The sequence below is a fragment of the Pygoscelis adeliae genome, unplaced genomic scaffold (assembly GCF_000699105.1).
Source record: "Pygoscelis adeliae isolate BGI_AS28 unplaced genomic scaffold, ASM69910v1 Scaffold59, whole genome shotgun sequence".
In the NCBI taxonomy this organism is placed as follows: Eukaryota; Metazoa; Chordata; class Aves; order Sphenisciformes; family Spheniscidae; genus Pygoscelis; species Pygoscelis adeliae.
In genome coordinates, this window is record NW_008825565.1 from 2,359,422 (window position 1) to 2,371,092 (window position 11,671).

General features: G+C 42.4%; 2 protein-coding genes across 2 annotated transcripts in view; one reads left to right on the forward strand and one right to left on the reverse strand.

Moving 5' to 3' along the window:
• Window positions 1-47: 47 nt before the first annotated feature.
• On the forward strand, window positions 48-5,092 carry RPL9 (ribosomal protein L9). The gene is made up of 7 exons (XM_009332454.1): window positions 48-164; window positions 247-362; window positions 1,264-1,359; window positions 1,698-1,830; window positions 3,250-3,330; window positions 3,815-3,932; window positions 4,975-5,092. Exons 1-6 carry the CDS (start codon window positions 119-121, stop codon window positions 3,919-3,921), a joined length of 579 nt encoding a protein of 192 aa, XP_009330729.1. The 5' UTR covers window positions 48-118; the 3' UTR covers window positions 3,922-3,932; window positions 4,975-5,092.
• A 2,884-nt stretch (window positions 5,093-7,976) lies between these two features.
• KLB (klotho beta) overlaps window positions 7,977-11,671 on the reverse strand; it is a 19,420-nt gene continuing 15,725 nt past the window's right edge. Inside the window, exons 5-6 of the mRNA XM_009332466.1 lie at window positions 10,416-11,559; window positions 7,977-8,338 (exon numbers count right to left, since the gene is read on the reverse strand). Coding sequence (XP_009330741.1) covers window positions 7,977-8,338; window positions 10,416-11,559 — 1,506 coding nt within the window. The remainder of the gene's footprint in view (window positions 8,339-10,415; window positions 11,560-11,671) is intronic.

The window sequence follows — 11,671 nt, forward strand, 5'->3', positions numbered from 1 at the left end:
TCGGGCCGGCGCTCCGTAGCTGCGCGTTCCGGGGTGCGCGCGGGGGAGGAGCGGGAAGGGCGCAGGGAAGGGGCCCGGCCTGGAGGGTCTGCAGCTTCTTTCGGTTGTCCCTGGCAGAATGAAGACCATTCTCAGCAACCAGACCGTTGACATCCCCGAGCAAGGTACGTCTGCCCGCGCCTTTGAAAGGCCTTTTGGGGTGCTGACGCCGCAGCCGGCTAACCTGCGTCCGCCTTTGCTTCCCAGTCAGTGTTTCGCTGAAGGGCCGGACGGTCATTGTAAAGGGCCCCAGAGGAACCCTGCGAAGGGATTTTAACCACATCAACGTGGAGCTGTCTCTCCTGGGAAAGAAGCACAAGAAGGTGAGTGCTGCAGAGGTCGTGTCTCTGCCCAGAGAGGGAGGGTGGCTTTACGGTTAGCTTTAAAACTTCTCGATAGTGCAGGAGACTGAACCAAAACTTTAAGCCGCAGGTGAGTTACTTAATTCTTGGCGTGTTGCTGTGTGTCCTGCAAGAGGCTGGTCTCGTGGAACCTTGGCACCGACTCGGGAACTGTGGCATTCTTGAAGTTCTGCGATGTGCTGCAGTGAATTTGTTGGTTGATTTTCTTTTGTAGTTACGGTCAGACGGCTACTGGGAAGGGGGTTGATCGTTACGTGCTGTGTTTTATAAACTGGTTAGTCTTAACTAGATAAAACTAAATCTCTACGTTTAATTTTCAGAATTGGCAAGTTACGTCACGAGAGCAGATGTTTTCTAAATAAATGCGTGGTGTTTTTGTACTGTCTTAAAACCTACAAAAAAAGGGGAAGAGTGGCTCATTTCAGCTACTTTTTCACAAGCATCTGGTGTCCCATTAAAACGCTGGACCCCCACAACAGCATTTCATTAAACAGTTGATAGCTAACCCCTAGGAGAGTGACTTTGGAACAACCCGTTCAGTGTTTAGCATTTGATAAAACACGGTTCAGCTTAAGATGTCAGAATATCTATCCCAGCTTCTTTGAAGATTTGTTAGTAATGAGATACGAGGAAAAAATTATTTCTCGTGTGTCTGGGAGTTAGGACTTAAAAGGCTTGAGCTAGGTGGGCCTTTAATAGCCTTTCAAGGAAACAAAGTACTTTTGTGCTTTTGTTAGGAGGGCTTTTAAGTAGTTTACCTGAACTTCTCACTCTTACTTTGTCACAAAAACGTTTTGTTTCTAGTTTTGATGTGTAGCTGCAAGCTTGGTTTAACTCTGCTTATTATTTTTTTTTAACACAGCTGCGCGTTTACAAGTGGTGGGGTAACAGAAAGGAACTGGCGACAGTTCGCACAATTTGCAGCCATGTACAGAACATGATTAAGGGTGTTACACTGGTGAGTTTTATTTTGAAATAAGATAACTCGTGTCATTTTCGTTACTGACAACAACAGACAGCCTTTTACTTCAGTGGGAGCTTTTCTAAGCATCCAAGATGTAGCTTTCTCTCTTTTTTTTTTTTCCCCCCTCCTTGCACGTCAGTCAAACAAGTTCTGCAGGTGGAAGAAAGCACAAACAATAAACTCTGGGTGTCTCTTGGGCTGAGTGGCTTGCCCTTGTTAAGAAACTATTTTCAATATATTTTGGTTTTAGATATCTCCAGTAAGCTTAACGCATTTGTTTCACCTTTTGGATGCATTCTGCTTTCAATATCTGATGATGTCCTTTATCCTAGGGATTTCGTTACAAGATGAGGTCAGTGTACGCTCACTTCCCAATCAATGTAGTTATCCAGGATAACGGCTCGCTTGTGGAAATCCGAAACTTCTTGGGAGAGAAGTACATTCGCAGAGTGCGTATGAGGCCAGGTGAGCCTGTCTGGAGATGCACTTCACCATTTCTAACTAGGGTTTCTAAACTACTTTCTTCGGGTACTGCCACTGATAACAGGAGATGGTGAATGATGGTTGAAGCAGCGTTTGCCTGTCTGAATTTACGTAATCTTATGATACCTTTGCCACTGTTTAGATTTATTATTAATAATGCTATCGTAACTTATTTTTAGTAATGAGAGCTAGCTAATAGCTAATAACTAGTTTAGAGCTAGTTATTGTAATATGAGTTACAAGGAGTCCAGTGTTTACTTTCATCACTGTGAGATGGCGACAGTGTGTATAGTTGGTAAACTGCAGGTGCTTTGTTTTAGATTGGTGTTTCCGTTTTAAACATGGTCCGTGAACACTTCACACAGCATCATATTTTTGGTCTTTGAAGTGGTGTTGTATTTTGAATTTCCTGATTGTCTAGGAGCATGTATGATAAACTTGAAAATTATCACCTTACCTGTTGGTGATACTGGTGATCCTGTCTGGCATACTTGGAGTTTTAGCAAAATGTCTAACAGAGTAGGCGTTTGGTGGAGCTTGTTTAACTTCCGAAAGGAGGAGGCAAGACATGTCGTAAACACAGTTGCCTTACGACGGTAGGGAAGACTTTCCGTGTCCGTTTTTTTGATAGTTCCACTTCTGGTGAAGGTATGGGTAAGGATATTTAGCGTGACTGATGGTGTTTTGGGTAGCATCAGACTTGTCCAAAAAGACCGGTATATACAGCACAGTTCCTTAATGGTGGCCTTGACTTTGATTTACTGTGGGATATTAAGGGTGGGTTTGATTATTGTATTTGATTTTTTAAGTCGGCATTTACTTCAAAGATAGTAAAATGCTGGCTTAAAAGCTAACATCTATTGACTAAATAGATAAAACTATACAAACTTACTTGTGGTGTTCTCCTTGCAAATGAAAGTTTCCTGTTAGACTCTTGAATGTGTTTACTCCTTGTGAGTATTTGCAGTGTTGCTGGTATGGACATGGTGCTTGTCGTGTCGCGGGCAAGGGTTTTTTAATGACTTTTGTTTGGGGTGACTCCAGTTTTGTCTTAATGAACGTAAGAATGTGGAAAATGGCACCACCTAGCTGACGAAACCATGCTGGCAAAATCTCTGGCTTGTACGCAGTGTTGGTGATTAATGCTGTAATGTAGTAACATTTAAGTAACTAAGAGTTGCTTTCAATCCAGAACATGACTTGCACTAATCTTTGAGTTCTGAAAATGTGTGAGGGAGGACAGTCCTGGAAGGGGTTTGGGGAGCTCTTAACAAAGTCATAGAAGCTAATTATTGCCTAGAGTACTACTTTCTAGATCTGCAAACTGGGACAGGACACGAATACTGTTTCTTTAGTACGCGTAACGTCTTCACCAATGATTGTGCGTTGTCCTTTCTGTAGGTGTTTCCTGTGCAGTATCTCAAGCCCAGAAAGATGAGCTGATCCTTGAAGGGAATGACATTGAACTGGTGTCCAATTCAGGTTTGTGAAAGTAGATGTGTGGGAAGCTATAGTAATGTGGCCACTTTAATCTGAAGATGTCAGCTTAGCAAACTGTCTTTTTTTCTCAGGCCCTGAGGTAAATGACAGCTCAGTCTTTTTTTTTTTTTTCCTCTAGTCACCGTAATTGCTTTTCATAGTTTCTTACGCTTTTTCTAAACTTGGAGATGTTTTTACAAGCCCACAGAACATTTTTTTTTGAGTCAGTATTGATGGCCTTTTTGGCACCAAACTTTTCAGCTGTTCGGTTGTACAAGCGTGCAGTAATAAATTGTCACTGCCCCGAGCTGCCAAGACAGGCTCGGTGAAATGCATTCTGTTCCTTAGAACTGACAGGATTTCAAATTGGTAAGTCCTTTCTCCAGATGACAGTTGCATTTGTTAGTTGAAATATTGGAGAGTAAACAAAGGCTACGAGTTGGCTTGGACCTTTTGCGTTGTGCTAATGGTCTTGCTTTGTCTGCAGCTGCCTTGATCCAGCAAGCCACTACGGTCAAGAACAAGGATATCAGGAAATTCTTGGATGGTATCTATGTCTCCGAGAAAGGAACAGTACAGCAGGCAGATGAGTAAAACTCTCATAGGTTGGTATCATCTTAACACAGATTGTGCATCTTCCCTGTAGAGATGGTTACTCGATCTGGGGACTTGACGAGGTTTACCTACTTCAACAAGGCTGTGGCTAAGCAGGTTCCCAGCAGGGATGCAGTTGTGCTTGTAGAAGGCATCGTAAGAGGTATCATAAAACTGAACTTCCGCTAGGTCTCTTGACAGCAACTTCCCATCTCTCATCAACTTGGTATTACGCTACCGCATGGAGAAATACCAAACTCTCAAGCGCTGTATTCTGTGCTGTGCATGCTACTTACGATGGTAGCTGAGGATTTAAAACCAGCTGACCTAGCATGACAGACCGGTTTACAGCTGTTTACGGAGAAGACTTTCTTGGACAAAGGTTCCTCCTGGTTGGCCACGGACTTCCATAAAAAAAGTGGGCAGCACATAATTTATATACAAAGGTCTTCTGTGTAGTTTGTGTGTAAATGCTTGTAAACAAAGGTCAATTTAACACGGACAACTACTTAACATTGTGTATGTACCTTTGTCACTGAAGTTGAGTACAAGGATTTTGGGATAATTTTAAGAATTTTAACTGCCAAAGGAATTTGATGCGTTTCAGCTATGTATAGTTCCACAGATGGTACAAAACACTTGTGCAGAACGAGACAGGCTGACTTGCAAATGAAATAGATGTTGTGTGCCTTTTGAACCTAAGCTTGAGACAGAGGATGTAGATAAAGTGAGTTTCATAAACTAAATTTTTTTTATCACCAGCCAGGTACCAGACACTTGCAAGCTGCTGAAAAAATTATTTTAGTGCTGTTCCAAGTTCCCTGAGAGACGGAACAGCTTGTTACCTGCTTGTTAAACAGTTGTGAGCTGTTGTGTTTGAAGGCGTCTTTAAGTAATCTTGTCTGCATAAAATTAAGCAAATTCTTTAATGCAAGACAGACATTAATAGCTCAAAACTATCAGATAAATTAACTTGTCATATGTCTATAAACTTCCAATTTCACATTTGCAGTGCTAAAACCTTTCTAAAAGCTCTTAACTTTTTATTTACAGTTGTCTGGATCCTGAAACGAACGGCAATAAGGTATTATATCAGCAAGTACTGGATTGAAGAATCTGATACAAAACCTGAAGACCATGAGAGAGTTAATAAAATAAAACATATTTCATATCTTGGCCTCTTTTTTTTTTTTTAAGAACTAAATGGTGATTGCGTGAACCTGTTCAAGATCTTTGGCTTTTGGAGAAGCAGATTGTCACAGGATAATGGCAGATAGTCCGCAGGCAGTGCTGCGCACGCGTTGCTTACCGGTCTCTGAGAACATTCAGACTGAATGAAGTCTGATGGTTTGGAAACCTCATGCCGGTGGAGCGTGGACCCAGCGTGTAAAGCCATGAAGTGGTAGTTTTAGATCACAGCATTAAGAAATAGCAAAAGCATTGTTCTCACAGAAAGGACTAGTGTTCTTTCACATCATCTCAGAACCTCAAACCAATGACCACAAAACCTGATTTCCTTGTAGAATTTCTGGAGGGGAGTTCAGGCTCGTGATGACAGAATCTGAAGTAGATTAAAACCAAAATTGGAATCAGTGGAACCAAATTTATAAGCCTTGTTTAAACTGAATACAGATGGAAGTAGTCGTCTGAAAATACGATGCTTTATCTGTATTGCTCAATTAAGAAGACCAAGGACTTGACCCCAGAGTTCAGGCAGAGTTTATTGCTGAGTTTCACCAGCGGTGATTTGTGTCATCTGGGGCTGTAGCTCTCTGTTTTTCTTGGTTACTAATCTTGCCGTGTAGCAATGTCTAGTTGGGATTTTGTGCTATTTCTGTGCTGTGGTAACATCCGTATTGTCACTTGTTACATTCAATTTTGCACAGAAAATACTGGGATAGTGCAGAAACGTACTTGGCGACAAGTGGCTAAAGCTTAATATTGAGGAAAGCATCTATGGACGTCTAAAAAAATTAAGAAAATTGCCCAAAGCGCCCACTTGCGTGATTCTACTGAGTTCAATGGGGGTGTGTGGTAGAGGTCTCTCAGCCTGGACAAGTAGTGGTACTACACTGCAGATGTGGACTTCGTACATGGCCTGCTTAAGATTTTTAAGAGGGGTTCTCGTGCTGTTCGAATTGTGCAACTAAAGGAGTCTTCCAAAGTTTTCTGTGCTCCCACGATGCACACGGAATTCAAGAGGAGTTTCCTTGTAGTATGCTTCAGTTTCATTCCCCAGCTGCTGTGAGTGATAACTAGTCCGCGTCTTTGGGCGACAGAAGGATGCGTGTTCCTCTAACGCCTGTGTGGTTTGCTGCGCTGGTAGAACATTCTATAGTGTAAAATGGGCCGGAGTCCCTCATCATTTTACTAGTACTTACCTTTTGAATTAATGAACGTTCTGTGATGTTGACCGATACTTGAAATATAACGGAGAAATAGTCTCATGCATTTATGAACTGAGACTCGAGGTTGGGTCAAGTATTGGCAGTTCGGGTTCAGTCGATTGCACATATCCTCAAAGTAGCACTTCCACAAAGCTGCTAGTAGTCTGTAAGTGGCCGTAATACTTTATCATTTACATTATTGTTTACTTTATCATAATACGTTATCATTTATCTTGTGTTTGATGCTATCCTGTGTGTTCAGATTGCAGTTGGAAAAGGCAACGTGTTTATATGCCTCATCTCTTCAGAAGCACTGGGGTACGGATAAAGTGCCTCTATCTGTTTTGGGGACCTTAAGACTGAGGTAACTAGCTTCTAGTGGGAACAGGTTGGGGGTTTCACTGTGGCCCGAAAAGGGTGCTAGCCACTGGAAAAGAAGGTTGTAAAGTGGAGGAAGGCAGTAGGAATTTAACTGATGCCTCTTTTTGCCCTTCTTTCCGTTTCCAGAGCAGCCTCTCTACCCCTCTCCAGAGGTGCGTGGTACCTGCCTGGGCAGGGATGATCTGAGCGTGCAATTTGATGCAATGACTGAAAAGGCTGGCCAATGTGAATTTTAAATGATGGTACAGTTCACGGGAAAAACTTGTTGGGGTCACTTTGAGATGACCAAAACCAGACCAAGGGAAACCTCTGGGTTTGGTCCCTGAAAAGTTTAAATAAGATTAGCAGGTTCATTTATCCTTTAAGAGCATTATGCCTGGGTCGGTAGCTTTTGTTTAATGCAGCAATAGCAATGAACTCCTCTCATGGTTTTATCCCACCCATGGCTCGCGCTGGCACTTGACCTGAGCTAAGATGATAATATATATTTATTTCTACAAAAAAGAGTAATTTAGGATTATATTCATCACTCTCTTGAGTAGATTAATAGTTACTATTTATTTTGATGTTCTCTGCTAGTAAAAATTTTCACGGCTGCCCCATTTTGGAGATGAAAAATAGTGATTGTGTATTATTTTGACTTGTCTCCTGCGGGTCCAGTGACATTTGCTTAAAATGTTAACATCTGATCTCTACTTCACCCAATAGGTAAGAGATACGGGTATGTTGGTCGACAATGGAGTTAACTTGGATTTGTTCTTTTAGAGGTATTTTCAGAAGCTGGCCCAGCACATTTCATTCTCCGTGTTGTACTTCGTTGAAAGTGTGTGGATTTTAATAATGCTCCTATTTGTAAACCCTAACAACTGCAGTTTCATGCTCAACAACATTCATAACATGAATATACATCACAAGATGCTTTGGTCCAAAGAGGTTCATAGAAAGTGCGTATCAGTTCTCACAGCTTAGTATCTCTTTTCAAGTCAAACTGTTTGAAAGGTTATTCCAAGGCACAGGAGAGTCATAAAATTTTCTTCCTTCTTTTTTTAAATAGATGAATTTTACTTCTACGTACAGAAGGTGGATAAAAGTAATTTCACCAGAAAGAAATGTCGTCGTAGGTCTTCTTCCTGTGCATACAATTACTTCCCGTTTCCCGACGAAATGCTGGGTGTGCATGACTGGAGTGACTCACGTAGTGCTTTTCTACTGTTCTCTGATCTGCGTCATCCTCTGTAGAATGCAAACAGTGATGGATCTCGCTGAAAGTGGGCTTGTGCCCCCTTTTTAAAATGAAACACAGATGCGCTGGATGCTTTTTGCCTTAAAACGTTTTCTTCTTTTTCTTTTGTGAAAAACAATAATGGTTAAAAGCAAGATAAGGGTAGAGAAAAGGCAGCAGGCAAAGAAGATTAACGGCTTCTTCTGAGAAATAAACAAGCAGAAGCTACACTGCTTTTCTTGGTAGGGGGGATCGCAGGCTGAATAGTCGGCAGGAAAGCCGTTGTTGCTTATCAGGTTATTGTAAAATTTTATTGAAGGCTTTCCTTTTGAATCCGAAGTGAAGAATCCAAATCTGGGCTTAGATTTTTCTTCAGTCAGCTTAAATGCATAGTAGCCTTTAATCTTGACTTTATCAATGTAGTATGCTGCGAAGGGGGAAAAAAAACCAACAAATGTTGTTAACAGAATCATAGAATCCATAGAATGGTTTGGGTTGGAAGGGACCTTAAAGATCATCGAGTTCCAACCCCACTGCCATGGGCAGGGACACCTTCCACTAGGTCAGGTTGCTCAAAGTCCCATCCAACCTGATCTTGAACATGTCCAATGATGGGGCATCCACAGCTTCTCTGGGCAACCTGTTCCAGTGTCTCACCACCCTCACAGTAAAGAATTTCTTCCTTATATCTAATCTAAATCTACCCTCTTTCTGCCCTTGTAAAAAATAAAAACCTTGCATGACCTGCAAACCTTCTGGTAATGAGTTCAGATTTCAAATGATTAATCTATCAATTTAAAAAGCATAATTGCACCATAAAATATTTACACTTACTGCTTCTAACAATACTCAGCTCCCACTGTCTTAATTAAGTAGAAACAGTGCATCGTCTTAAAAAAAAAAAGTTAGAATTTGGGAATTTTCTGGACCTACTCTGTGAAAGCTGGATTTGAACAGGGTTAGAGCTGGGAGCTTGCTTTCCTGGGAAAAGCCGGATGCTGCTCTTCACTGAACCCAGCTGCGATGACTCAAGGGGAGCAGCTGCTCGTCTGTGCCATGAGAGGAGCTTTCTGAAAATTCCAGCCCTGCTCCAAACCCAGCTGCTCAGCCCCACAGCACGTATGACTATGTTACACTGCTGCACCCAAGTGTTGGGTGAAAATACTTTAACGAAATCATAAATGGCAGTCCTTGGTGAGTAAGCATCTCTCCAATTCATGTGTAAGCAGAGAGTATAGTCGGGGATGTGACCCAGATTAAGCAAGAACATTGTAAATTGGGGGGATCTTTCTGTGAGTACTATAAAGCATCATGCTATCTGAAAATTAAAATGGGAATACTATGATGAAGTGCCCTTTAAACAACCTTTTCCTTTAATAACTTATTTCCTTTATATAATTTATTGTTCTTTTGTTTGCAATGTGAAATTAGCATGGAAAATAAATCACCAGATGCTCATTAGTCCTATAGTAATTGAGAAAGAGCTAAGCACTGGAGCGGGAATGCTCTGTTTCTTGTTGGTGTCTAAAAGTAATCTGAAGCCATGCTTAGCCATGAGTAAGACCTGTCTCATTTCTTACATAGCTAACTCCTAGAGAGAAGAAAGCAGGAGACGTAGACTATGCTTGGGTACAGGTGCCTCAGAAGAGCTTTTGGACGCCCCACGTCCTGATCAGGATAAACTTGCTAGTGCTTGCCAACAGGGAATAGTGAGTGCAATGAAGTATTGTACGTCTCGTTTTGGCTGTATGGTTCAGGTACCGAGGCCTTTCTGGTATCCTGTGGCTTGCTGCTTTCCTCTTAACGTTTGGTTAAGAGGAAACGTTGGAGGAAGAGGGATAGGAGGGGTGATGTCCCTGCAGCACTTCTTATACAGTAACTATAACTTATACAATAAACTACTGCTGAAGGTCATTGCCTTGAACATTTTTGTCTTCTACCTCCATAATTGTTATTAATTTTTCTCTGAAGTGAAGAACTAGATTTCTGTAGGTGCACAGGAGAAAGCAAGTAGTGGAACAGGAACTAGAGTTTGACTCTCCCTTCCACAGCAGCTCCTTAAAAATCTGGTGACCCGCTGTATTTCTTCTGTATGTCCCTCCGGGTCTCCTTGGACTTGCTTGTGCTTTCCTGTTCAATGAATCTAGTTCAGCAGCAAGTAAGGAGGCTCCCACCTTTCTTTGTAGAGTAGAAATTAGAGTTGTCTCTTGGGAGTTGTTGGTCTGAAGTGCCATCTCCTACTAACTCTGCTCTATATGCATGCCCAGATGGCTTCTCACATGGTTTAAACTGGAAGCAGCTGTGGCTGCATTTCACGTGAGGGTTTGATGCCCTTGCTTTGTGTTGTATCTGCCCTGAGCGTGCCTGCAGAATCAGGCCGGTTCCTGCATCTCAACCAGAGCTGCTTGCTCTGTCTGGGGCAAGTCTTAGGTGCTTGCTTAAGGAATGCCTGGGTCTGCGCCACAGAAATGGCTCCGGGGAACTTGAATCTATCATATACTCACCTTTTAAAACCTCCTGTATGTATTTCCCCAAGTAATAATTTCTAAGTTCATCATTGTCTAAGGACTGGTCATCTATTCCGTTTGCTGTGATGTAAATATCGATGTCACCGTAGGTTTTTTTAATCCACTTGAGAACTTTCCGCACTCCCCAAGGCACCACTGCCAAACGGGAAGGGGAGCTCAGGCAGGTGATATCCTGCAGAAATTGGATGTCATGATCAAATTCATACTGGCTCCCATTCTGAGGTTCATGAATCACAAATCTGGTGGTGAAATGATTCAGCGCGTAAAAGTCAGCTGCACCTTTGACGAGTTGCTTTTCCTCGCTTGTGAAAGATGGCAGCGAAGAGTATGAGAGGCCTTTTCTGTTTTTAAAGCCAATGTATTCCCTCATGGTAGCTGGATAGTCCCCAGTCTTAAATATGGGATCGGCAAACCAGCCTATTTCAAACTGAAGAAACCTGTCGGCAGCTTTTGAATGAGATTCAAAGTAGGGGTTGGCAGGCTCAGCCCAGTCCGAATGCAGGGACAGGGACACTTTGCCATGCTGAAAGGACCGGTACTGCTCATCGTATATTTTCCAGGCCATGGCATGTGCTATTAATAAATTGTGTGCTGCCCGGTATGTATCATTGCTGCTCCTATTGTAGACATGACTTAGCCGGTTAGGCTCGTTTATTGTAATCCAAAGTTTAACCAAATCGCCAAGTTCCCGAAAACATAAAGCGGCATAGTCTTGAAAAGCGTAGGCAGTAGACTGGTTCAACCATCCTCCTGTCTGCAGCAAAGGACCCGGCAGGCCCAGGTAGGCATGCGTTGGATAATATAAGGTGACCATGGACTGAACATTGAGTTTCAGTACTTCACTAATCACGCATCTGTAATACCTAAGAACTTGCCTGTTGACCACAGACAAATCTCCGTTGGGTAAAATTAGTGACCAGTCAAGCGCAAATCTGTAATGGGTGACTTTCATTTTTTCCAGGAGGTCAAGTTGCTTTTTAATGCTGACAAAATCCGTGCACTGTGCTGGTCGGGTTTTTAGCTTCACCCCTTTAACTTTGTGCAGGAGCCCATCTCCCGTGATGTTCCACAGGTACAGGCTGGAATCACAGAATTGCGGTGAGGAAGCCACGGATTCTGCCTGTGAAAATAAAAATGATATGTTACAGTGGGGTTTAATTAAATGAATGCCTGCTCGTAGTCTGCATTTCTGCCTGTGTTTGGCTGTAGGATTAGCGCAGGATGTCAGAAGT